The 26,242-nt window shown below is 51.0% G+C and overlaps 2 protein-coding genes across 10 annotated transcripts; one reads left to right on the plus strand and one right to left on the minus strand.

The window, feature by feature from the left end:
• Positions 1 to 2,475: 2,475 nt before the first annotated feature.
• CCDC61 (coiled-coil domain containing 61) lies at positions 2,476 to 24,596 on the plus strand. 9 transcript variants are annotated; one of them, XR_008704010.1, is made up of 15 exons: positions 2,493 to 2,769; positions 10,803 to 10,961; positions 11,213 to 11,295; positions 14,133 to 14,290; positions 14,865 to 15,026; positions 19,287 to 19,497; positions 19,576 to 19,658; positions 20,390 to 20,559; positions 20,676 to 20,751; positions 21,055 to 21,191; positions 21,266 to 21,344; positions 21,520 to 21,574; positions 22,297 to 22,375; positions 22,490 to 22,747; positions 23,903 to 24,596. XR_008704010.1 is itself a non-coding variant. In XM_055552323.1 (15 exons), exons 3-15 carry the CDS (start codon positions 10,814 to 10,816, stop codon positions 22,585 to 22,587), a joined length of 1,539 nt encoding a protein of 512 aa, XP_055408298.1. In that variant the 5' UTR covers positions 2,493 to 2,769; positions 5,033 to 5,131; positions 10,803 to 10,813; the 3' UTR covers positions 22,588 to 22,786. The 9 variants fall into 9 exon arrangements, 6 of the variants coding, with proteins under 6 accessions (XP_055408302.1, XP_055408301.1, XP_055408298.1 ...); XR_008704011.1 differs by lacking the exon at positions 23,903 to 24,596 and adding an exon at positions 23,082 to 23,194; XM_055552323.1 differs by lacking the exon at positions 23,903 to 24,596 and adding an exon at positions 5,033 to 5,131 and having other exon boundaries at positions 22,490 to 22,786.
• Positions 23,366 to 25,473, minus strand: PGLYRP1 (peptidoglycan recognition protein 1). Its single transcript, XM_055552329.1, has 3 exons — positions 25,165 to 25,473; positions 24,315 to 24,436; positions 23,366 to 23,625 (listed from the first exon to the last, which is right to left on the minus strand). Exons 1-3 carry the CDS (start codon positions 25,431 to 25,433, stop codon positions 23,444 to 23,446), a joined length of 573 nt encoding a protein of 190 aa, XP_055408304.1. The 5' UTR covers positions 25,434 to 25,473; the 3' UTR covers positions 23,366 to 23,443.
• Positions 25,474 to 26,242: the final 769 nt, after the last annotated feature.

Raw genomic sequence — 26,242 nt, forward strand, 5'->3', positions numbered from 1 at the left:
CTGTCTATGAGGTCGCACAGAGTTGGACACGACTGAAGCGACTTAGCAGCAGCAGCAAGATATTTAAAGTGCAGTTGGTTAAGAGACTTTCCTGACAGTTCAGGGGCTTCCCTGGTGGCTCAGTGGTAAAGAACCTGCCTGCCGATGTAGGAAACATGGGTTTGATCCCTGGGTAGGGAAGATCCTCTGGAGAAGGAAATGGCAACCCACTCCAGTATTCTTTCCTGGGAAATCCCGTGGGCAGAGGAGCCTGGACAGAGGACTACAGTCCATGGAGTTGCAAAGAGTCAGACATGACTCAAAGACTAAACAACAGCTGGTGGTCCAGTGGTTAAGATTTCATGCTCTCGATGCAGGGAGCCCGGGTTTGATCCCTGGTTAGGGAACTAGATCCTGAATGTTGCAATGAATATTACTTGTGCCACAACTAAAGATCCTGCATGCTACAACTAAGACCTGGGGCAGCCAAAATAAATAAACAAAAATTTTTTTAAAATGCAGTTGGTTAAGACGATTGACTTCTCCTTGTTCTGTGTCCCTGTGTGGCATTTCTCTCTACCATGCATGGTGTTGGAGTCACCTTGGTTACTGATGAGATATAGGTGAGGGGAAGGTGAGTTGAAGGTACTTTTAGGTTGGGTTCTGTGGGATATTTTGATATGGTTCATAGATGTGCGTGCATGCTAAGTTGCTTCAGTCATATCTGACTCTTTGTGACCCTATGAACTATGTAGCCCGCCAGGCTCCTCCGTCCATGGAATTCTCCAGGCAAGAATCCCTGACCCAGGGATTGAAGCTGTATCTCTTATGTCTCCTGCATTAACAGACAGGCTCTTTAACCACTAGCGCCACCTGGGAAACCCACAGTTCATAGACACTTTGAACTATACTTGAATTACCCATGGACTGCAAGGAGATCCAACCAGTCCATTCTAAAGGAGATCAGTCCTGGGATTTCTTTGGAAGGAATGGTGCTAAAGCTGAAACTCCAGTACTTTGGCCACCTCATGCGAAGAGTTGACTCATTGGAAAAGACTCTGATGCTGGGAGGGGTTGGGGGCAGGAGGAAAAGGGGACGACAGAGGATGAGATGGCTGGATGGCATCACTGACTTGATGGGTGTGGGTTTGGGTGAACTCCGGGAGTTGGTGATGGACAGGGAGGCCTGGCGTGCTGCGATTCATGGGGTCGCAAAGAGTCGGACACGACTGAGCGACTGAACTGAACTGAACTGAATTACCTAACCAGTTGTCCTGGTGTCTCGAATGGCTTCCAGAATGATCCTATTGTCCAAGGTGCTAATTCACTAGGTACAAGGCCAGTTTGTTGTTGTATTAATGGTCCTCAAGAGATCTACTCCAGAAGCACCTGCATAATGAAAGTGAATCAGGAATTAAAAGGACTGAGCCAGAAGTTAGAATGTAGAAACATTTTCCAAAATGTGTAGCTAAGATGAGCTGAAAGTGAAGTTGGCTCAGTCGTGTCCAGCTCTGCTCTTTGCGACCCCGTGGACTGTAGCCTACCAGGCTTCTCCATCCATGGGATTTTCCAAGCAAGAGTACCAGAGTGGGTTGCTATTTCCTTCTCCAGGGGATCTTCCCGACCCAGGGACCGAACCTGGGTCTCCCACATTACAGGCAGACACTTTACCCTCTGAACCACAAACTTCATGAAACTTTCCCCATGTTTCCAAAATACTTAGATGACATCACCAATACTGTCTTGTTAACCTTTTCCAAATGACAATGACTAAAAAAAAGTTCCATCAAGTATGCTAGAGGAAAGATAATTTACTTTTCTCTCTCTCTGTAAATGAGGATATTATGAGGTAAGGATATTATGAAATAGGGACATGCAGCCAAAAAAGTAGGAAACATAACCAGAGAGGTGTGTCAGGCAGTAAATTAATAAAAAACATTACGTTATCTTCTGGGATTTTGCAATGTTTGTGGTATTTGCCAGCTCTTTTAAATATGTAATATGTTATTATTTCACATTCTAAGTAAATTTTCACATCCATACCGAATTTTGTGTTAGCGATTTTGTATTCCTTTTCTTAAAGAACGCTCCCCTCCCTTACTCCCCTATTAAATTCTGTAAGCTATATCCACCCTGTTGATAACTCTTAAACCAAAATAGGGGTAGTTTTCAAGCTGTGTGATCCCGGGCCAGTGGCTGTACCTCTCTGAGCCTATTTCCTTAGTGACAAGATGGGAATTATAATAGCTCCCACAGTGCAGGGTTTTTGCTAATTTTAAATAAGCCAAGGCCTGCAAACTGCTAAGTGCAGGCTTGGAACACACCGACCGACGATAAATCTCAACCAGTCTTCACGCTAAGAACATTTCCTTAGCGTCTTAACCCGAGGCGAAGACCTCCCTCTGCGCATGTGCTTCGGACGCTTACCCGTCCCGCCCCCGCCCCTCCATATGGGCGTGGTCTGCTCTGCCGCAGGGGGTTGTGGGCGGAGTCAAAGAGCTACTTCCGGGATTTCCTCCCTCTCCGAGGAACAACCTTCTTTCTATGATTGGCAGTAGTTTCCAGCCAATAGTGATTGGAGAGGAGACTGACGCTCCGACACATTTCGGAACTTCTCTTCCGAGGTGACCAAGCTCTGGAGGGGGCTGAAGTGACGGGCGTCTGTTTTGACTAATGAGAACTTGGCTGCGAGCAAGCCAGAACCAATCAGCAGCGAGAAGGCCGGATCCTGGGGCGGGGTTGGAGCTTCGGCAGTTGAACCGCTCGCGAGGAGGGGCGTCCCTGGAGAAGGTGAGAGATGGCTAGGGTTGCGGGTGCGTGGGTCGGGGTAGCGATCCTGGGGGCGAGGGGGTGCTCTGAAGGGAGAATGGGCTGAGCAGGCATCTGACCTAGTAGTGTGAGACTCGGGAGGGGTTGCCTTTAACACGGGTAGGCGCTTTCGTGAGAGGTTGTGAGACAGAGGGTAGTATGTGAGTCGGGGGCTGTTTTCTGTTTCGCATGAGGCTCTTGAACGGGGAAAGTGTGTAAAGTAGGATACAGCAGATGGTGAAACGTAGAAATGCCCTTGTAGGACAGACTTGCAATTTATTGGGAGGTTTTAAGACAGAGGGTTATTACAGCGCGATGTGGAGTGGTGGAGGTCCCTGCCGTCTGTTAACAAGCTTTGATTTGAGTGGAGGGCAGATGAAGAACAATATTGTGGGAAGGAATGAGTGAAGACTCCAGGGATGAGAGTGTGTTTTGATGACTTGTGAAGGCTTTTGATACACGTAACGTTTACTGAGGGCTAACTGTGTGACAGGCACCTACCAAATGTTGCATGTGAATTAACTCAGACTTCTTAATAACGCCACGGGTGGTTAAGAGTGTGGGCTCTGGCATTGGGTTGCTTGAGTTTGAACGTTGGCCCTGCCACTGGGTGAGTTGTTTAACCCTCTGTGCCTCAGCTTCATCACCAGTAGAATGACCTTCTCTCTTCTCTGGCTGTACCATTCACCTGGTGGCCTCACCCAGCCTCTTGGTTTCATATACTGTTTATGTAATGATGTTTCTAAGTGTGTATCTCCATTTGGAGTCTCTACCCTGAACTCAAGGCTCATATATGCAGTGGCTGGCTCTTCTCTACTTGGAAGTACAGCTGACACACAGACTTCAAAAACGTGTCCCAAACTAAACTTGGAGTTTTCCCCTTCAGCCTCCAAACCTAGTTGATGACAGTTCCATCCTTCCAGGTACTCAGGACAAACCTTGGAGTCGGCCTTCACTCCTTTCTGTTCTCTCACCCACGTACTATCCGTCAGTCAGCATATCTCATGGATCAACCTTCAAAACACATGGGACTTCCCTAGTGGTTCAATGTTAAGACTCTGCGCTTCCAATGTAGTGGGTGCCGGTTCGATCCCTGGTTAGGAAACTAAAATCCCACATGTCACACAGCATAGCTTAAAAAAAAGAAAAACACCACATCTAGAATCCAGTCATATCCCACCACCTCCTTTGCTACATTCTGGCCTAAGCCATCACCTGTTCTTACCTGGTCTGCTGCAGTGGCCTTCTCACTGACTTCCCTGCCTCTACCCTTGACCCCACAGTCAAGTTAGTTCAAAAGTCAGATCATGTTGCTCCACTGTTCATAACCCCCCCATGGCTCCCATCTCATGCAGTAAAAGTCTTCGCCAAGCCTACGAGGCCCCACCTGATCCAACTCCCCCTCCTCCATGCTCTCAAATCCCACCAATCCCACTTGTTCATCCTGCTTCAGTTGCCCCAACCTATTTGCTGTCCGTCAAACAGCAATAAAATCTCCACTTGGGAAATGTACTTGCTGTCCCCTCTGTCTGCAATGAATTCCCCCAGGCTCTCACTGACAACCCAAACCAAAATAGCTCCTGTCACCCTCTGGCTTTATTTTTTTTTCATAACACTCACCACTACTTGACGTAGATTAGTGTTTGTTTATATCCACCGGGCTACTTCGACGTCCCTCATTAGAGTGTGGGCTCCAAGTGGATCTAGAACTCAGCAACTGGAAACGTACATAGTACTTAAAGGTGTTTCTGCTGCTGCTGCTGCTAAGTCGCTTCTGTCATGTCTGACACTGTGTGACCCCATAGACAGCATTCCACGAGGCTCCCGTCCCTGGGATTCTCCAGGCAAGAATACTGGAGTGGGTTGCCATTTCCTTCTCCAATGCATGAAAGTGAGAAGTGAAAGTGAAGTCGCTCAGTCGTGTCCGACTCTTAGCGACCCCATGGACTGGAGCCCACCAGGCTCCTCTGTCCATGGGATTTTCCAGGCAAGAGTACTGGAGTGGGGTGCCATTGCCTTCTCCACTTAAAGGTGTTATTTGTACTGTTTCACCATTACATTTCTTGAGAGGTCTCCTGTGATATAGGGCAGGACTGTTAAGCTTTGGGAGGGTGTTGGGTTGTGTGTTGGGGTCTAGATGGGGTCATAAATTGGGCAGAATGTGGTGGTCAGGAGCAGAAGATCTCAGCTCTAGTTCGTGCTGGGGAAGCTTGTGGGAAATGCAGATTCCTGGACCCACCTCCAGAGATTCTGCCTCTAGCTTTGGGACCACGCCCAGAACACTGCCTTGTCACCAACTCCCATGTTGAAGCTGAAGGTCTGCATTCCTTACTTTGAGAAACAGGTAAGTTCAGAGCTCGGGGTGGAACTCTTCATCAGTCAACTCCCCTTTGTAGTTGGCCTGGTGCTGGCCGGGGTTGGGAACCCTGAAGTGATTGAGGCAGTCCTTACCCAGCTTGGGAGTCAAGGAGGGCTTCCTGCAGGGGGGAACATTGGAGCTGAGACCTGGAAGATGACAGGAGTGAGCTGAGAGGAGAAGACCTTGCCTGTATCTCCAGTTCCTTGAACCCTGTCTCCTGGTATTGAGCATGAATTCACAAGCAGCTGCTGATCTGTGCCAGGCCCGGGGTGCTGAAAATACAAGAATGGTCAAAATGGCTGTGACTTCATGGGCATCTGGCTTGCCAACTTATCATCAGCTAGTTGTACAGATGGTAATAGCTGACCAAGTGCCAGGCACTATTTGAAGCATCCTATATATACTGACTAATTCAGTTCCCACAATAATCCTATGTGAGGCGGGAGTTCTTATTATCCCTGCTTCACCAATGGGGAGAGGTTGGGAGAGGCTAAATGACTTGCCTGGGGTCATACTGCGGGTTAGGATCTGAATCCTGGAGTCCCCAACTTACATTGTGTACTGTGCTTAAGGTGTGAGGCCCCATTTAGATTTGTTCTGGGAGGGAAAGGAGCAGAGGGTTAGGGGAGGAACTGGAAGGTAGTCAGGGAAGGGCCACTGAGAAATGAGTAGAGGGTGAATGTGCCAGTCCCTCACTGCAGGATTCCAGGCAAGTCTCAGTTTCATCTTCTACAAAATGGGGGATGGTTACAGTACCTACCAGAGAGTGAAACTAATGGTGAATCATTGGTTGTTAAGTGGGCATGGTGTTTATCTAAGGCAAAACACATTTGAAGGATGGCAGGGGAGGGAGAGTCTGATATCCCAGGGGGTGATGATGGGCTTCAGTGTGCACTATGGAGGTCTGGATGGTGGGGTGTCTTAAAGGGTTTTGGGGTCTATACATTCAAAGGGGATAGTGTGGAAGACTTTGGTCTTTTGGAGTGCAGGGCTAAGGGAGAGGGGGATCTGTTCGGCCCTAATTCACCCATGTGATGGGGGGGAGGCGGGGGGGCAGGGGCCATGAGCTTGGAATGGGGCTAGGAGGAGTTACTTAGGCCAGGCCGCGCGCGCAGGCGCGCGCACGTGTGTGTGTGTGTGTGTGCATGCATGTGCACACTAGGTCATGACTGGCTGGACTGTTTGGGGGTGGCAGATAGTGGGGAAACAACCATCAAGGGTGGGGACTGCCAGGGGTGGGGATTTACCCATGTCTGGTGTGGGAGGTGGTGATTTGGATTTGTTTTGGGGGAGCCCAGCGTAAGGATTGTCAGCTTTCCTCGGTCCTGTGAAATCTGAAATATCCAGGGAGCACAGTTTGGGAAGAGGAGCTGGGGTGATAATGCAACATTGAAAATGCACAGGTGGGTCACTTTAGCGAAAGATGGGAGGGCTGGGAGTTGGAAAATGAGTGTGTGTGTGTATGCGCGCGTGCACTCATGCACTAAAACCATGATGTCATGAGGCCAGAGAAATGGGGTTAGGTGTGTGGCCCAGAGTGGGGCGCTGGAGAGTCCACACTTAGTGCACGAAGTGGAGGTTCTGACGTCACGGGTTGACGGGGGTGGGGTGGGGGGGCGGCGCCTCAAAGGCAAGGCATCCCCGCTGGGTTGGGGAGGGGGGACGTGTCAGAAAGCTGAGGTGGAGAGAAGCTAATAGAGACCTGGTACTGGAACAAAACCAGCAACCAGGATGGGCCACTGGTCGGCGGTCACAGAGCACGGATGGGGGATGCAGGTAGAAGGACAATGGGGGTGGGGTCGGGCGTGAAGGAGGGAGGAGGGGCTCAGGGTCTGGAGGATCGCAGTGTCCGGGCGTGGTGATCAAGGGAAGAGAAATGGAAAATGTGGGGGGCGGGCGAGAGAGGGAGTATACATAGAATTTGAGAGGGGACGGAATCCAGATGAAATACAAGGGTTATGGAATACAGGCTGAAAAATGGGGTGTGTGTGGAGTAGAACCTTGGGCTGATATGCGGATAGAATCCAGGCGGAACAGCGTAGGGGGGACAAAATTCAATTAGAATGTAGGGGGAGCCCCAGTAGAACATGGGGGACTGGGAGAGGGGGTAGTGGCCAGAATATAGGGAACGAGTGTTGGGGAGCTGGGGTCAGGAGGGGGCGAGTCGAACTGGCTGGCGAGTGTGGAGGTTATTCTGTCTAGAAGAGGGAATGGAGGGAGGGGAGCGGGTAAAGTTTGTGCAGGTGAAGGAGGCAGGTGTAAGGAGAGGATTGAATTCGGGCAAAATATTCAGGGGCTTAATATCTGGGGACTGAGGTGGGCGGGTGTGTCATCAGGACAATTGGATGAGAAAGTCCCTGTTAGCAACTGAAGGGCTATGAATGGGGGGCTTTTGTGCGGGATGGGTAAGGAGGAGAGCGGGGCCGGGTTAGCAGCCGGGATCGGGTGGGGCAGGCCCTCTTCCTGCTCTGTCTCCCGGATCAGGTACCACGAGTACGTTGGTGAATTAGGGGCGGTTAGGCTGCGTGGTTCGTCAGGTGTTCCGCAGCTGTCTTTGACTCCTTGGTAACCTGGACGGCGCGGCTGCTGATTGGCTTGCGGCGTGGGCGGGGCAGAGTGGGTAGACGGGGTTTAGAACACCCGGTGGGGCGGGGCCAGCGCTGCCTGGCACCCGTATTGAGGGCCAGGGAATGAGGGATATGTTGAAATGTGTAGCTGTTTGTTTGCCAGTAGGTCAGGAATTATTAACCCCCATTTCTGAAACTCCGGAGAATGAAAGTACAGTTGTGAGAGTGTGAATTTTCCGAGGGAAAGTGGTCTCCAGATTTCATCAGCACCTCCAAAGAACCAGAGACGCTGTCCCCAAATAAAGTTAAGAGCCTGGACCTAGGGTCAGAGAAGCCTCTCAAGATGTCTGGGGCTCAGGCAATTGTCCTAGGGCCTTTGAGAAAAGGGCTCTGTGGATGGGCTTCAGGAGTGGTATTCTGGGAGGCCCTGAAATTACTTAGCAAAGGTTTTGGATCTATTCATTTATCTGGGGAGACTTAAGAGATCTCATTAGATTTGCAAAGGCTCTAGGACTCTAAAAAGATTAAAAATCACTGACCTAAGAGATTCAGGGCTCATTTTTTTTTTTTTAATAGTGGCACTTAATTTTACTTATTTATTTTTTGGCTGCACTGTGCCTGGCTTGCAGGATCTTAGTTCCCCAACCAGGGATTGAACCCAGGCCCTCTGCAGTGAAAGCAAGGAGTCCTAACCACTGGATAAACAGCGAATTCCCAGGGCTCGTCTTTTTCTCAAAATATTAGATTTTCTAATATCAGACTTCAGGAAGGACTAAACTGGGAAAAGTGTGAGGACTAAAGAAACTAAAGAGAAGGAAGGACTAAAGAGAAGGAAGTTAAGCACAGGAGGGGTCCCTGTGATCTGAGTGGGGGGCAGCTGTTGGTGGCTGTGTCTTTGGAGCACCCGTGGGACTCTGGACAGAGCTCTTTTTCTCACGGAGCCACAGTTTCCCCATCTGTACACTGGGGAGAGAATGGGCTTGCCTTGTCTTTCTAGTCCCTTTCAAGCTCAGAAACAGCCGCAAAGTAGTAATAACAAGAATAATGATGGTCAGGTGTGGGGATGAAATAGATGAAGAGGATTAAGAGGTACAAACCTCCAGTTATAAAGCAAGCCACATCATATAGTCAATAATACTGAAGTAACTTTGTACAGGGACAGATGTTTCCTCGACTTATCGTGGTGATCATTCCATCATGTGTGCAGATGTCAAGTCACCATGTAGTACACCTGAAACTAACATAATGTCCATCAATTACATTTCAATAAAAAAAAATGATGATGATGCCGATCCGTCCGTATTGAATGCTTGGTGTGTGTCACATGTGGCTCAATTTTGCTGAGGACTTTTACATGATTAATTCATTTAATCTTTACGCCAATCCAGGGAGATGAATGCTGTTATCCTCCTATGGGCTTACAAAGACCTGCAGGAACATCATCTGGCCCGTTACATCTCTGATCTCCTCACTTTCCCCTCTCCCTCCCTCACGCTGACCTTGCTGTTTTCAGAACAAACTAGGAACATCCCACCTTGGAGCCTGTGCCTGGCTGTTCCCTCTACATGGAGCTTATTCCTCAGATATTCACCTGTCTCCTCTCTTCCATCCAGGCCTCTGCTCAGTGGGGAGGGGGTGGCCCTTCCTTGGCCCCCTTAGCTAAAAAGAGCAACCCCCACCCCCTAGCATCCTCTTTCTCCTCTTCTTGACATTTTTTTGTCTCTAACTATTGCCACCTTCTTGAGGGTAGGGATAGAATCTGGTTTCTCATCATATCCCCAGCACCCCGGATAGCATGTGCTTTATTTTTTTATTTTTAAACTGGAGTACAATTGCTTTACAATGTTGCGTTAGTTTCTGCTGTACAATGTGAATCAGCTATAAATGTACATATATCCCCCTCATCTTGCGCCTCCCTCCCACCCACCCTCCACCCCACCCCTCTAGGTCATCACAGAGCACCAAGCTGAGCTCCCCGTGCTATATCTATTTCACGAGTTAGAGTGTATATATATATCAGTGCTACTCTCTCAATTCGTCCCACTCCCTCCTTCCCCCTGCCTGAATCCTTAAGACCATTTCCTACATCTGCATTTGTATTCCTGCCCTGCAGGTAGGTTCCATTCCGTACCAAATGGTTCCCAATCCTTACCATTTATCTAGATGCCATATATATGTGTTAATATACGATATTTGTTTTTCTCTTTCCGACTTACTTCACTCTGTATGGCAGGGCATGTGCTTTAAAGGTAAGGAATCTGGCTCCAGGAGAGGTTAAGTTTCTTGCCCATGTACATGCCCAGAGCTGAACCTGGTTATGAACCCAGGCAGCCCGGGGCTGGCATTCTGAATGACTCCCTAGACTCAGGCTGAGGATGGCGGCCTGACCCCCTCCTCCAGCTTCTCTAGCACTAACAGTGAGTAGTAGTCCTGTTGGCTAAGAGAAAGTACTTATACTTGCAGTGGACTAATGAAGAAGATCAATGATTAATTCAGTTTAAATGCTTCAGGTGTCTCATGGAGAATCTGTTAGCCATGCACTGGCTCTTCTCTTGACTCGGGCCACTCTCCTTAGGGGTAGCCACATGGTTTGTTCCCTGACCTCCTTCAGTTCTCTGCCCAAATGTCACCTCCACAGAAGGCCTGCCCTTGACCCCCTATTTAAAATCCCTGTCCAGCCTGATCTCAATGCTCCATCTTTCTTTCCAGCTTGACTTTTCTTCACAAACGTTTGAATAAATGAATAAGTAATAAATATATAATGCATATAAGGATTAATAAATTAATAATAGTATTAATCATGATTCTCTTATTGGAAATCATATATTCTATTAATCAGCATATATTAGGCATAATAACGTGCAGAACACAGTTCCCAGGGCCTTTATGTGTATTGTTCAATTTAATCCTCATGACAGCTCTATGAGGTAGGTGCTGTTTCTGTACCCATTTTCCAGATGAGGAAACTGAAGCACAGAGAGGCAGAGTCTCTTCCTAAGGTGGTGCATGGTGGGACCAGGATTCTGGCCTCCAGCTCCTGAGCCTGGGCTCTCAGCCCCTCTGGGTCTCTGTCTCATCCACCTCTCCAGCGACTCTGGCCATGGACCAGCCTGCTGGCCTGCAGGTGGACTACGTCTTCCGGGGTGTGGAGCATGCTGTGCGGGTGATGGTGTCTGGGCAGGTGCTAGAGCTGGAGGTGGAGGACCGGATGACGGCTGACCAGTGGCGGGGCGAGTTCGATGCCAACTGTGAGTGTGCCTGCCTGGGTGGGCTCGCCTGTCCTTCCCCAGAGTCAGTGTCTCCCAGAAGATGAGGCCAGTCTGGATGCTGCCCACCTGCCCCTTCTACCTGACCAGAGCTCTCTAAGGTGGGGAGGGTGTGTAGGACTCATCCCTCGGGCCAGAGGCACTGGTGTTGGGGGAAGGTGGAAAGCTTGGGTGCATTGCCCTTGGGCTGGGCAAGTGGTCAGAGCTCAGGAAGGACTTTTCTCTCTACCTAGTCATCGAAGATCTGACTCACAAGACAGGGAACTTCAAACAGTTCAGCATCTTCTGTAACATGCTGGAGTCGGCCCTCACCCAGGTAGGGGCCAGGGTTGGGGGAGGTTTTTGTCCTCTGGGTCCCTGGCAGGGTAGATGCCCGTCTGATGTATGCAAGACCTTCTACTTCTCTTTCATTGAAGAAATAGGGCTGTCTTTTCTTCTTTCCCAAATGTACACGGCGTATTCTCATTGTAATTGTGGTGACGGTGGTTCTCATGGAGAAAATCCAAGTCACAGAGAAATGCAAAGAAGAAAGTAAAAATCACGGCATTCCTCATGCTCACTCTGGGTAATATTTTGTTAGTATTTTGATGAAAATCACTCCAGCCATCTCTCCATTTCTCTATTCACTTGTGAACATGTGTGGTGTGTATATTTGCAGATCTCTAATTTTACAGAGTTGATAAATTTCCCAAGGTATTCTGTAACCTTTAAAAAAGATCCAACAGTATTTCATAAAAAATTTAGTCATATCAGTGGATGTAGCTAATCATTTCATCTACTGGGAATCTGTTGTGTGCCAGGCACTGGGAATACAACCCTGAACAAAAGAGACAAAATCTGCCCTCAGGAACCTGACATTCTAGTGCTCCCACTAGACAGATAGTTGAAAAAAATATATATGTCAAGTAGTTGAAAGTATTAATAGGAAAAAAAGAAGCAGGTTGGAACGTAGATACTATTCAGACATCATTTGAAAACTGTGAACTGCATTATTTCTCTGATTATGGATAAAATTACACTCATAAAATTGTGATGATATTAATGTGTGTGACTTAGAAAGTGAGAGTCTTAATTCCCTTTCTATCCCCCACTTTAGACTGTTAACATTTTGGTGTCTATAAGCAGAATAGCATAATGGCCAAGATTATGGATGCTAAAAGTGAGACTCATCACTACCGCTTACTACTTGGGTGCCCGGGGCCAATTACTTCCCCTCCATGTCTTAGTTTCCCTATCCGTAATGTGGGGTGATAGTCCCCTTTTCAGAGTGTTATGCAGGTTAAATGAGTTATATGTAAAAGGCTTAGAATAGTGCCTGACTCACAATAAGCACTAAACAGGTGTTGTCTGTTTTTATTATTATTGTAACTTTTGAGTTTGTCATCCTTGTTAGTGGTTGCTTAGCATTCAAGTGTACCCATGCATCATGATTTATTTAACCCAGAGGTTCTTAAACTTTTTGGTCTCAGGACCCCTTTATATGCTTAAAAATTACCAAGGATACCAAACAGCTTTTGTTTATGCCTGTTTCATCTAGCAGTATTTGTTTGCCATGTCATAAATTAAAACTGAGAAAAATATAAGGTATTTATGAACTCATTTAAAAATAACAATAACAAACCTGTTATTGACCTAAGTAATATTTTTATGAATAGTAGTCTCAAAACCAAAATTATTTAGAAAGAAATGTAGTTTTTTTAAAAAACATTATTGCAAATCTCTTTAATGTCTGGCTTAATAGATAACTGCTAGGTTCTCATGTGCTTCTTCAGTCTGTTGTGATGTGTCCTGGTTGACATACATGCAGGAAAAAAAAAAAAAAAATCCTTCTCAGGAGGATATGTAGCTGGCAAAGGGAGTCCTTTAATAGTTTTTTCGGATAATTCTGCTCACACATTAAAATCAGATACATGGTAGTTTCTGAAAGGTTTCTTGCAATGTGGAATCTGAGACCATATCAATGAATTTTTCCTATTCTGTCATATTAAAATCTATTGGCATATCTTGTACTTTGCAAGTATCTTTTTACCTATTTTGTAACATCATGGATTTGTAATATCACTTGTAACATCAGGAGTTGGTCATTTGGGAAATATTGCTTCATGGAATTGTGCAGATCTTTCAGAGGTTGACACATTTCATTATACAGTATCAGGAAGTCACATTTGTTAATATCTCACTGATCTGGCCAGGAAAATCTTTCAACATTGAGAAGCTGTCAAGCCCGCAGTGGCAGGCACAAGTTTTCTAAAATTTGAATTTTCACTTTAAAGGTTGAATTTTATCATTGCCAACAAATACTGTTAGCTGTTCTTCTTCAAGTGACAGGCTCACTTTGTTCATTTTTGAGAAAATGCTTGCCAAACATCAAAGACTAAATAACCATGGTTTTGTCTGTCAGTACCTTTTCAAGTAAAAATAGTGTTCCATGAAAAAGTGGCTAATTTAGCTCCAAATTCAGCCCCACAAGTGCTTTTCTTAGAAAGTGTCATACTTGGATCTGCAGCCAAATGTGGACTTTCTGTTTTGTCACACAGAGTAGTAAACATCTGTGTGCTCAAGGGTCAAGATTCAAAAAGATTAATAAGTTTTGCAGGTTCATCAGGGACATTCGTAGGTTTCATTTTGTTTTTATTTATCTATTTCTTTGTGTGTTTCTCCCTGCCTCCCCTCCCCCATGGAGACTGTGTGGCAGCTGTGGAATATATAGCAGTTGCTAGTACATTCGACGCCCCTGGCTTGAATTCTGCTAATGGGCACCAGCAGTTTTATCCACCATGACTTTTGTACCATCAGTGCGCATGTCAGCACAGAAAGAAAAGGCAGATGACATCTTAGTTATTATTCTGCAAGTTGTTTTGACTGCATGTACTCCCCTAAAAGGGTCTTGGGGACCCCCAGGGGTGCGCAGACAACACTTGGAAGTCACACCACTAAGCTGTCTCCTGTGGCTGAGAGTTGCGGTTCTTTCCAGTTTGTCCCTCTGATGATTTCCTGCGCCAGAGGGCCATCCTGACCCACAGCCTACCACGGCTGGGTAGGCAAGCCCAGCTAGCCCAACAAATGATCAGGGCATGGCCCGGGTGTGTGGGTTGGGTGCTCTGGGTGTGGCCATGTTGAGTCTTTTGGCAACTCCTCCATTCTCTCCAACAGAGCAGTGAGTCGGTCACCCTTGACCTGCTCACCTACACAGATCTGGAGTCCCTGCGGAACCGAAAGATGGGGGGCCGCCCAGGCCCCTTGGCCTCGAGGTCTGCCCAGCTCAACTCCAAGCGCTACCTGATCCTCATCTACTCTGTGGAGTTTGACAGGTGGGTACAAGGGTACCCACCAGGCTGGTAGCTGGTGGTCAGGTGGAAGAGGATGTGGCTAGGACTTAGGAACCGCTGGTACCCAAGGCGAGGTGGGGATGTTGCTTAAGCCTTGCCTTTGGAATCTTCAGTGTTGAGGTTTATGTCGTTTAGTATTGTGTTTGGCTGCAAGTATCAGAATAACCATTACCAGGGCCTTGAACAATAGTTTATCACATAACAAGATGTCTAGGTAGGTGGCTGCTACTCAACAGCTTCATTAGGGACTCAGGCTCCTTCTCTTTTTGTTTTTCTTTTGTCATCTTTGATGTATTGGCTTTTTTTACCTCATCCTTATCTCTTCATGGTCACAAAAGAGCTGCCAGACCTCCAGACATTGCATCTGTATCAAAGCAGAAGGAAATGGAACAGAACTGTGCTTGCTAATTGTATCTACTGTTTTCATCAGGAAAACAAGTGTTCCCAGAAGACTCTCAACCAATTTCATGTAGTAGTGTTTGGCCAGAAATGGTCACCTGTCCTTTCCCAGGTAGATTCTTGGCCTCTGAGATGCCATGGTTCTAATCCTTCTCAGGATTCACTACCCGCTGCCCCTCCCGTACCAGGGCAAGCCGGACCCTGTGGTCCTGCAGGGCATCATTCGCTCACTAAAGGAGGAGCTGAGCCGCCTTCGAGGGCTGGATGGCCAGGACACTCGGGACGGCCGGGAAACTGAGATCTGGCACCTGCGGGAGCAGTGAGTCTTGGGGGTGGGTGGGCAGTGGGGGCTGGGGGAGGAGACACATCCCATCATGCACTGCAGGACCCAGTGCTTAGCAGTGTTGGAAAGATGGCCCTCCCTCATTCCCCAAATATTTATTCTGAGCCCCTCCTTTGTGCCTGCCGTGTGTTAATGGTGCTGGGGACACAGCAATGACTGAGACAGTCCTAGTCCTGTCCTCCTGGGGCTCCCAGTCCAGTGGGGGAGACAATGTCTGCAGTCAGAGAAGATTCACCATGGATGAGGGAGTGCAGAGGGAGACCTGACCCTGCCTGGTGAGGGTGGTGTTCCAGACAAAGGGCAAGGCAGGTGCAAAGGCAGGGTGTGAGGCAGGGCTCTATTCAGTTGAATCCACCTTCCCCGAGTACCTCTTTTTTGCTGACCTTTCCCTAACCATGATGTAGTGCCAGCCCAGGGGGCAGAGACTTTGATCACATACCCACCTGAGTATATTGCAAATAGAGATGGGATGAGACAGGAAAGGGAGCCTCTGCTTTGGGAGGCTGTAACAGGAACCTGATAGGTTCTTGGGGTGGGGAAGAGTGTTTTAGGCAGAGGGAACAGCATGTGCAAAGGTGGGAATGTTTTGAAAACAAGGGGACTTAAAGAGTGAAGTGAGGAAAGCAAGGGCTCCTAGCATATTTACTGAGTGCCTGCTGTATGCTTGGGACTTGGTCTCCATCTGGTAGGGGTCCTACACATTCAGTTCAGTTCAGTTCAGTTGCTCAGTCATGTCCAACTCTTTGAGACCCCATGAATTGCAGCACGCCAGGCTTCCCTGTCCATCACCAACTCCTGGAGTTCACTCAAACTCAGGTCCATCGAGTCGGTGATGCCATCCAGCCATCTCATCCTCTGTCATCCCCTTCTCCTTCTGCCCCCAATCCCTCCCAGCATCAGAGTCTTTCCCAATGAGTCAGCTCTTCGCATGAGGTGGCCAAAGTACTGGAGTTTCAGCTTTAGCATCAGTCCTTCCAAAGAACACACAAGACTGATCTCCTTTAGGATGGACTGGTTGGATCTCCTTGCAGTCCAAGGGACTCAAGACTCTTCTCCAACACCACAGTCAAAAGCATCAATTCTTCAGCGCTCAGCTTTCTTCACAGTCCAACTCTCACATCCATACATGATCACTGGAAAAACCATAGCCTTGACTAGACAGACCTTTGTTGGAAAAGTAATGTCTCTGCTTTTTAATATGCTATCTAGGTTGGTCATAACTTTCCTTCCAAGGAGTAAGCACCTTTTAATTTCATGGCTGCAATCACCATCTGCAGTGATTTTGGAGCCCCAAAAAATAAAGTCTGACACTGTTTCCACTGTTGCCTCATCTGTTTGCCATGAAGTTATGGGACCAGATGCCATGATCTTAGTTTTCTGAATGTTGAGCTTTAAGCCAACTTTTTCACTCTCCTCTTTCACTTTCATCAAGAGGCTTTTTAGTTCCTCTTCACTTTCTGCCTTAAGGGTGGTGTCATCTGCATATCTGAGGTTATTGATATTTCTCCCGGCAATCTTGATTCCAGCTTGTGCTTCTTCCAGCCCAGCGTTACCCATGATGTACTCTGCATATAAGTTAAATAAGCAGGGTGACAATATACAGCCTTGACGTACTCCTTTTCCTATTTGGTACACATTGGGGAGGGCTAATACTATTTTTAGTATTAATAATAATAGCAGTATCTAATGTTTATTGCGGAGAAGGCAATGGCAACCCACTCCAGTACTCTTGCCTGGAAAATCTCATGGAAAGAGGAGCCTGGTGGGCTGCAGTCCATGGGGTCGCTAAGAGTCGGACACGACTGAAGCGAGTTAGTAGCAGCAGCAGCAATGTTTATTGAGCACTTAACTGTGTGCCAGGGACTCTGTTCAGTGCCATATGATTTAATTCATTTAATCCTCCCAGAGTAGGCACTACTATCATTTTATAGAGGAAAACTGAGGCCCAGAGATTTTAGAGAATTTGTCCCATACACAGTAAAGTACTATGGCCAGGCTCGACCTTGCATCCAAGCATTCAGCTCAAGCCCCTTTTCCTCCTCAGCCACTGTGCGCTGGTGGCAGGACTGAGCGCTCAGGAAGCACCAGACCTCTTTGGGCTGGAGAACCCTGTGATTCTTCCTCGTGTGTGCATGTTTCCTAGACTGGCCACAAGACGGCGCACTCTGCTCTGAGAGCCATAGCCAGGCAATTCTTACCTTCCTCTTCCCAACTTGAAGTTAGGGAGTTTGGAAAGAGGCCAAGATTCATTAATTCACTCATCTAACATTTAATGAGTTCCTACGGTGTGCCACGTACACTTCCCGGCCCTACTTGATGTTTATTGAGCCATCACTCAGTACTGGACACAGTCTAAGCACTCTTCATAGATTCCTACAACCTTATCAGTAGGTGTTATTATTATAATCCAACTTCACAGAGATGTGAAGTGAAACTGCCCCAGGTCACACAGCTTGTAGGAGCTGGAATAGAGTTGGGTACAGTCAGCCTGGCCACAAAACCCGGATCCCGACACCGGGTTTGACCCGAGAGCTGGAGGAAGGATGCAGATAGAAAACAGATAATCACGCTGATCAGTGACTGGTGTTGGGAAGGAAGTGTACAGAGATCCGGGGGGCAGAGACTAGAGGGACCTGACCTCACCCCTGGCTGGGGTGGGGGGCCAGGCAGGCTTCACTGGGGTCTTGATGTTTGGAGGATGAGTAGAGTCATTCCTGCCAGGAGGAGGAGAGATGGTTTAGGAGGAGGGAACTGCATTTGCAAAGAGCATCGTGGGAGAGGGAGGTGGGAGGAGAGGAGGGGAGAGGGGAAGTCAGCTGGAAGGGACCAGATGAAGAAGCTCCTTGGAGAGTGTAGGGGAGCCACAGATTTTTAAAAAACGTTTAATTAGGAAAACTTCCAAGCATGCACAGAACTAGTAGTATAACACACAGGTACTTGTGCCCCAGCTTCAATGGTTATCTAAAACATTTTGCCCATCTTCTATGATCTACACCCTTTCCTGTCCTCTGAGAAGCAAATCCCAGATATTGGATCTCCTCTGTAAACATTTCAATATTTATCTTTTAACATATAAGGTTATTTTTGATAAAAGCAACAAACATAAGCGGCATTATGACATCCAACAAAACTAACAAAAATACCTTAATGTCATCTGATACCCAGGGTGTACAAATGTCTTTTTGTAATTTGCTTGTGTGAATAAGTATTCAGATATGGCCCCACATTACAGTTTGTTGTTTTCTTAAGTCTCTTAATTTATTACAGCCCCCTTTACTTTTTCATGCTGCTTCTTTGTGGAAGAAGCCAGGTTATTTATACAGTTTCCCACATTCTGGATTTTTTCTCTTTTTTGCCACATGGCTTGTGGGATCTTAGTTCCTCAGCCAGGGATCCAACCCCTTCCCCTCTAAAGTGGAAGCAAGGGCGAAGTCTTAACCACTGGACCACCAGGGATCTTGTTGATTTTATCACTGTGATTCATGTTCAGTTCAGTCGCTCAGTCGTATCCAACTCTGCAACCCCATGAATCACAGCATGCCAGGCCTCCCTGTCCATCACCAACTCCTGGAGTTCACTCGGACTCATGTCCATCGAGTCAGTGATGCCATCCAGCCATCTCATCCTCTGTCATCCCCTTCTCCTTCTGCCCCAATCCTCCCAGCATCAGAGTCTTTCCCAATGAGTCAACTCTTGGCATGAGGTGGCCAAAGTATTGGAGTTTCAGCTTTAGCATCAGTCCTTCCAAAGAAATCCCAGGGCTGATCTCCTTCAGAATGGACTGGTTGGATCTCCTTGCAGTCCAGGGGACTGTCAAGAGTCTTCCCCAACACCACAGTTCAAAAGCATCAATTCTTCGGCGCTCAGCTTTCTTCACAGTCCAACTCTCACATCCATACATGACTACTGGAAAAACCATAGCCTTGACCAGACCTCTGTATTTCCCGTGAAGTGGTGGTTAAACCGCTAGGCTAATGAGATGCAGGTTTCTGGGACGCCTTCCCCCGTGGTGCTGTGTATCTGCCTACAGTCAGGTGATGTTGGGACTGGTGGGTGTGGATGTTGAGCGCTGGATCCCTGTCTTAAAAAGGTCCTGTCAACCCAGCATCTCTTGGTGGTTTTTATTTGCATTTCTCTAACGCAAGCGGAGCGTGCCCACCCGGGTGGAGAAGGGCAGAGTATGGGACCGTGCCCCTCACCCGGCCCCGGCATTCGCCTTCTACCTCCGTCTCCCAGGGTGTCGCGCTTGGTGTCTGAGAAGCGCGAGCTGGAGGCCCAGCTGGGCAGGTTGCGCGAGGAGGCGGTGGCCGGGCGGGCGGCGCGCCAGGAGGTCGAGTCTCTGCGCGGGCTCGTGCGCGGCCTGGAGCTGGAGCTGCGGCAGGAGCGCGGCCTCGGGCACCGCGGGTCCGGCCGTCGAAGCCAGGATTGCCGCCGCCTGGCCAAGGAGGTGAGGGGGCGGGGCGGCTGGCGGGGCCCGGACTTTGGCTTTAGTCTGGACCTCCACGCCCCTCTTCCCTCCCTGCAGCTCGAAGAGGTGAAGGCGTCGGAGCGGAGCCTGCGTGCGCGGCTGAAGGCGCTGAACACCGAGCTGGCCCTGTACAAGAGGGGGTGAGGGGCGCGCCCGGGGCGGGGCCTCGGCGCTGCGGGCCCGCCTGCGGGTGGGCTCCGGGGCGAGATAGGCGGGGCGGAGCCCAGGTGACTGGGCGGGGCCTGGGCGACGGGGCGGGGCCCAGAGAGGTTGGAGAGGACCGGCCGGGCCTGAGAGTGGGCGGGGATGGAGGGATGGGAGGGACCTAATGGGCTGCCAGCGGCTTAGGAAAGGAGTCAGTAGTTGAAAACGGTGGGCGGGATTTGTAGAGAGATGGGCAGGCCTGAGGCGGCATTCGGGAGGCCGGACCTGGAGCTAGGGACCGAAGAGGGGCGGAGCCTGAAGGCTAGTTGAGTGAGAGGGCGTGGCTAAGCAGGTGGGAATCCGGGTGATGTTTGCTGGCCATGTATTGGGGTGCGTGTTGAAAAACTGGGAATGATTTCCAGGGAGCTTGGGAGACCTCTGGGAGAAGGGTCTACTGAGAGGATGTGTTAGAATGTAGGGAACTGACAGATGGTTTTTTTTAGGGGGGTGGTTGGGGGGTTCTGAGCGGGTGAAGCCTGGGGAAAGAGGTCTGTGAGGACCGTGTGTAAGAAGTGAATGTTAGAAAAAAAAAAGAAGTGAATGTTAGGAGTTGACGGCGGGGTCGGGGGGGTGGGGGTTGGGACTGAAGGTTCGGAGATGGTGCAGTCCGGGAAGAGTGTTGTCACCGGTGGGAAACTTATTAGAGTGGGTTGGGTCGTGCTCCCAGGAGACGGACCCCGCCGGTGGTGCCGCCCTCGGCGCGGGAAGATCGGGCTTCCACGTCCCGGGAGCGCTCGACGTCGCGTGGCCGTGGCGCCGCCCGCTCCTCATCCCGGGAGAGCGGCCGCGGAGGCCGGGGTCGAGGCCGCCCTGCCCGCCCCTCGCCCTCGCCCACAGGTCCGTGACGGCCCTCCCTGCCCGTGGGAGGAGGTGTGTGGGACTAGAACTGTGGGGGCGTGAGCCGGTGACCCCAGCCTCCTCTTCTCTCCACACCCACCCCCACCCGGTCCTAGGTGGTCGCGTGCCCCGTTTCGACCCAACAGCCTTTGTGAAAGCCAAGGAGAAGAAGCAGAGAGAGATCAAGATGAAGTTAGAGCATGTTTCCTCCTCACCTGCCCGTAGCCCTGCCCCTTTCCCTGCCGCTCTGAAGCGTGCCCTCATCCAGCCCCTTCTCCCATCTCCATCACCTGTCGCCTGCTCCTGCTTCCCGCCCGACCTACATCTCCTCTCCTGATCGCCAGCCTCCCCTCTCCCCCTGGCTTGTCTCTCGCACCCCTTCCTGGTCTGTGTCTCCGCATTGTTTTCACCTATTTAGCTGTGACCCGCAGGGGCGCAGCTACGCCCTTCCCGGGACTGGGCACACAGGTGGACGTCTTATTTCTCGTTCCCCAGGCAGCAGCGGAACCGATTGGGCAGCGGAGGAAGCGGGGACGGCCCATCCGTCTCCTGGTCTTGCCAGACTCGGCCGCCGGCAGTGGTGACCGGTCGAGGAGACGCGGCTAACCGCTCCCGAAACCGCAGCTCCTCGGGTAACTGGGCTGGCGAGCGGGCTGGGCGGGACTGTGGCCCGTGCGGGAGGCTCACACTCTCCGTCTCCCCCCAGTGGACAGTTTCCGCAGCCGCTACTCGTCCGCCAGCTCCTGCAGCGAGTTAGAGGATTTCTCTGAGTCCCTCCCTAGAGGGTAAAACTTGGGCTGGGGTAAAGGACCGCCTCCAAACGGATGTCTGGGGAGATTCAAAACACTCTTTTGAGGGGAGATTGGGTGATGGAGGCTGGAGCCTTGAAACCGACGAAGAGTGCGAGATGGGAGGTGCCCCAGACTTTTCCCATTGGCCCTGATCACTCCCTCCTCTCAGCGTTCGCCGCAGGGGGAAGGCGCCCAGCCCCACCACGTGGAGTGGGTTCAATACGGTGAGTGTCTTTCCTCGGGCTTTGGAGAAGGCGGGGCAGCATTAAACCACCAGAAGCTCGCGCTCTTTTTCTCCCGTGATTCCATTCTAGTGGGTCGGGTTATAAAGGGCGATTCGGAATTCCTCTGGAGGCAGTGTTTGAGACCTTTGGGTTGGAGGGGAGAATGACGGTGCGGTGGAGGGTGGCTGTTGTTTAGTCACTAAGTCGTGTCCAACTCTTTGCGACCCCATGGATTGTAGCCCGCCAGGCTCCTCTGTCCGTGGGATTTCGCAGGCAAGAATACTGGAGTGGGTTGCCATTCCCTTCTCCAGGGGGATCTTCCCGACTCAGGGATCGAACCCGCACCTCCTGCATTGGCCAGCAGGTTCTTTACCGCTGAGTCACAGGGGAAGCCCACCGGGAGAGCAGGGGATGCCGATTAACAGCGAGGCTCTGGCCTCAAATTGCCAGGTCTTAAAACCTGCCTCCGCTTGCTATAACCTGTGTGATTCAGGGAGTTACTTAGCTTCTGTAGCTATCAATAGTTGCTTTATCAGCTAAATGGGAATTGTAATGGTATTCACCTCAGAAGATTCTGGTGAAGATACAAGGAGCTTGTTTTGCATAAGTGCTCAGCAGATGTCACCCCTTATTTTTATGAGGTCCTTTGGTTCAGAATTTCTGGTGGGATTTGGGGGGTGCCGGAATAGAGGGTGCCTGACCCCCTTTCCCGCCATCCCCAGCAGCAGAAGTCCACCCCCCTTGAACGCGGTCACCATCAGAGACGCCTGGCCAGTTCAGGGGGCTGGGTTCCCATCAAAGGTGAGCCTGGGACTCAACACCTCCCCCTCTGCTGCCCCAGAGCCCACTAGGATGGTACCGAGGGCAGGATTTTGGGCCTCTTACAGACCCCCACACCCACGCTTGCTCTCACAGAGTACAGCTCGGACCACCAGGCAGCTGACATGGCCGAAATAGATGCCCGCCTGAAGGCCTTGCAGGCATACATGAACCAACTGGACACGCGGTCGTGACCTCGGATGCTGGCTGGACCTCCAACCCCACCCACCGCTGGATTAGGCGTGGGGGCGGGGCCGGTGTGTCCCGGCCCTGCCCCTCCTGGTGCTCTTGGGGGGGGTCTCAGGCGTGTGAGGCCCCACCCCCTCCCGCAGGCATGGCATGCTGGGAGGGAGGGTAAGTGAGTTTTGTAAATAAACATATTTGCCTTTGGGATCCCTCAGTTTATGACTGAAGGGTGGGGGTGGAGTGGGGAGAAATGAAGATCTGGTGGCTGGGATGGCAGGGTGTGTAACTGGGACCTGTGTGTATTTCTGGCTATGACTTGGGAGGCAGATGGGGCTACAGGCTCAGGAAAGACTCCCGCACTTTCTAAAGCGATGAAAGAGGGGGACCCAAGGGTTGGGAGTGAGCAGCTCATCCCCACAGCGATCCGAGCAGAGATGCTGCACTGAATGTCTTTGGTGGTGAGGTAGAGAGGGGGTATCTTGTAGCATGGCTCACTGTCCAGGAGGTGAGGACTCCTGAGCTGCTGGTGGTGACGTCTCAGCGGACTTGGTGCTAATTCCTGGCGCTCTGACCTGAGACCTCCGGGTTCTGAGCTGTGATGCTGCTTCCCAGCTGGAATCTCTGGGGTCTTGGTTCAGGGTCGGGACCTCTGGGTTCTGAGCACCAGCAAGGTCAGAGCGCTGGGAGGTGGGGGGGGGGGTGCGGGGGGCGGGGCGGGGAGTGTGGCTGAGGTCTGTGGGAGGAAGAGAGAAGAGGCATATGGCAGGGCACAGGAATACAGTTTAAGCTTCGCCTTTATTGGGGCAGGGGAAGGCGGTGGGGTTTCTGATGGGATGGGTGGGGTGTGAGAAGACGGACAGGCCCTCACACGCTGCGGTAGTGTGGCCACTGCTGGATGATTTCATAGAGCTGGTCCCCTGGAGAGAGCGTCTGCTGCACATCGCGGTGTCCTTTGACCTCGTAGTTAGGAGTCAAGTATCCCTGAGCTGCGCCGCAAGCCAGCAGACTCTGGGCCGCCCTGAGAGCGCGGGCCGGGGGCACCCGATCTGGGGGAGGAGAGGCGGGAGTTAGGCTGGGGCTTCCTCCAAGGGCCGAGGGAGTGTGGCAGTGCTGTAATTTTGCACTCCGAGCTGGCCCGCTTGGGCCCAGAACCCGGCCTGCCACTGCTCTTTGTGCTTCAGTTTTCTCGTCTGTGAAAGGGAAGAATGACAGCACCTGCCCACAGGGCTGGGGGACGATAAGATGAGTGACTATGGATAGAGCAAGCCCTCCACAAGTGTCGGCCTTCAAGATGATCATTTATTCACCCTCCTCTGCCCCCAGACCTTCCCATCCGATCCACAGCTGTAGCTGCCACTTATCAAGCGCTTCTGGGGCTTCCCTGGTGGCTCAGAGGGTAAAGAATCTACCCGCAATGCAGGAGTCCAGGGTTCGATCCCTGGGTCGGGAAGATTCCCCTCGAGGAGGAAATGGCAATTCATTCCAAGCACTTCTCAGGTTAACCCTAACCCTCCACTTCATGGACTGACCTAAGAACTTTTATAGAGATGAACTCGTCTGAAACCGTGTGGTTGGAAATGGACTTTATCCAAAAGAGGAAACGAGGCTCAGAGAAACGGAATCACGCCTGAGGTCACAGAGGTTGTAGGTGGCAGAGCCTCCCAGCCAGGACGCACCACGAAGTGCCATCCCCCAGAACCCATGTCAGCCCCCTCACTGATGGCTGGACACTTACCCATGTAGTTGCCCATGAAGGAGATGCCGATGGCTATGGGGTTCCACGTGGGCCCAGAGTGGGCACCTCTGATTTTCCAGCCCCGGCCCTCATACACGAGCCCATCTTCTCCGATCATGAAACTGTGGATGGGAGAATGATGGAGGGCTTCCTGGAGGAGGACTCCTCCCTCCTCTGCTCACCCCATCCCTGTCCCTGCCCCTGCCACTCACAATTTCCCCAACAACCCTCCTCCTTATCCCCTGATCTTCCACAATAAAAACAATGACCCTCGCCCTTGCTATTTGTCAAGCACAGCTCTAGTGCACCTTTTTGCATCCCTAACCCCATGAGCTGCCACTGCCCCCATCCCATAGCTACTCAGAGAGGTGGCAACACCTGCCCGAGGTCACACAGCCAGGCAGTGTTCTAAGGAGTACTGGCTGGCTCAGCAATGGAGTGGCCCACGACCCTGTTGACTATGCAGAGGAGGGAGATGACCCTGAAGCTGAGAGAGGGGAATGCCTGCCCCAGGGCTCAAGCAGCGGTAAATGGAGCTGGGACTGTAGCCCCAACCCCGGCTTCACCAGGCACTAGACTTTACCAAGCGAATCCAGTGCACAGGGCTTGTTCCTGTGCCCCTGCAAAAGCTGTCCCTTCCTCTGGGGTCAGAGCCAGGACTGCAGCCCCTTCCCCTCCCCCTTGCACGTCTGCACTGCCTGCACACGCCCAGGCCCAGCCCTAAGCGGCGACGCTGGGGGAGAAACAGACGCTGCAGGCGGCTCCAGAATCAGGCGGCTCCAGAATCGGTGCCCGCGCGCTCCTCTCGCCTACATCCCCGGCTCCAGCCCTGCCTCCCCTGTGCACTCACTTGTAGCCCACGTCGCACCAACCCAGCTCCTGCATGTGGTAGTGCTGCACGTTTTGGGCCTGCCTCAGGCACGAGGCCGGAGTGTTGCAGACGGCGCCCGCAGTGTGCGACACCACCACATAGCGCACGGGCAGTCTTAGCTTCTGGCTGCATTTGGACCCCAGGGCCCTCCACTCTCTGCGGGACACGATGGGGCCGCAGTCTTTAGCCGCCCCGAGGCCCAGGAGGGCGAGGAGGACCCAGGCGAGCGGCGTGCAGCGGCGAGACATGGCAGGCAGGACAGGACACGCGGAGATGCCTAGGACGCGCGGCGGCCCTGGGCCTTTATCTGCGGGGACTCGGTGGGGGCAGTGGGGTGGAGGGAGCCATGTGGGAAAGGTCTTGCCTCACGACTGGAGGGACTCCTCTTCCTACTCTGGCGGGGCCCCAACAGGATGTGGTATGGTCAGGTCTGGGCGGGGTAGGGAGAGGGGAGCCTGCTCATCCAGCTGGGAGTCGGGGGTGGGGAGAGGCACACAGGCCCCTGGGCGAAACGGTGGTTTCTGGAAGACCCAGTGTCTGGATCTCTGCCCTGCTTTGTCTCTGCCCTCGGTGAGCCATTGGACAACTCACCAGAAGCTTAAAACCAGGAGGAGAGAAAACCGGGAGGCCCTGAGGCCTCTTCTGCCTTCTTCCTGCAAGGAACTGAAGAAACACAGGCGCCCATTTTTGAAAGCACTTCTCCTGGGCCTAAGCCCCATATCATTTAACCCTTGCTGCAAACGGAAGAGGTGTATCATGGAAAGCCCATTTCACAGTTGAGTAAACTGAGGCCAGAAGCGGGCTGATCACCTTGCTGACACATGGGAGATAGGAGAGCCTGGTGGTCCAGAACCCCCATTCAAAGCCAGGCTGCCTGTGTTTGAATTTGGTGACATTCCAGTGTGTGAACTTGCGCAAGTGACTCTAACCTTTCTGTGACTCAGTTTTCCCCACCTGCAAAATGGGGATGATCGCTTAGAAGATGTCTGACTCAGAGTGCCACATAAGCTTCACCAGGATTTGACCTCAGATCTTCCCTTGGAGGTAAGCTCCACAG

The sequence above is a fragment of the Bubalus kerabau genome, chromosome 17, assembly GCF_029407905.1.
Source record: "Bubalus kerabau isolate K-KA32 ecotype Philippines breed swamp buffalo chromosome 17, PCC_UOA_SB_1v2, whole genome shotgun sequence".
Lineage (NCBI taxonomy): Eukaryota > Metazoa > Chordata > Mammalia > Artiodactyla > Bovidae > Bubalus > Bubalus kerabau.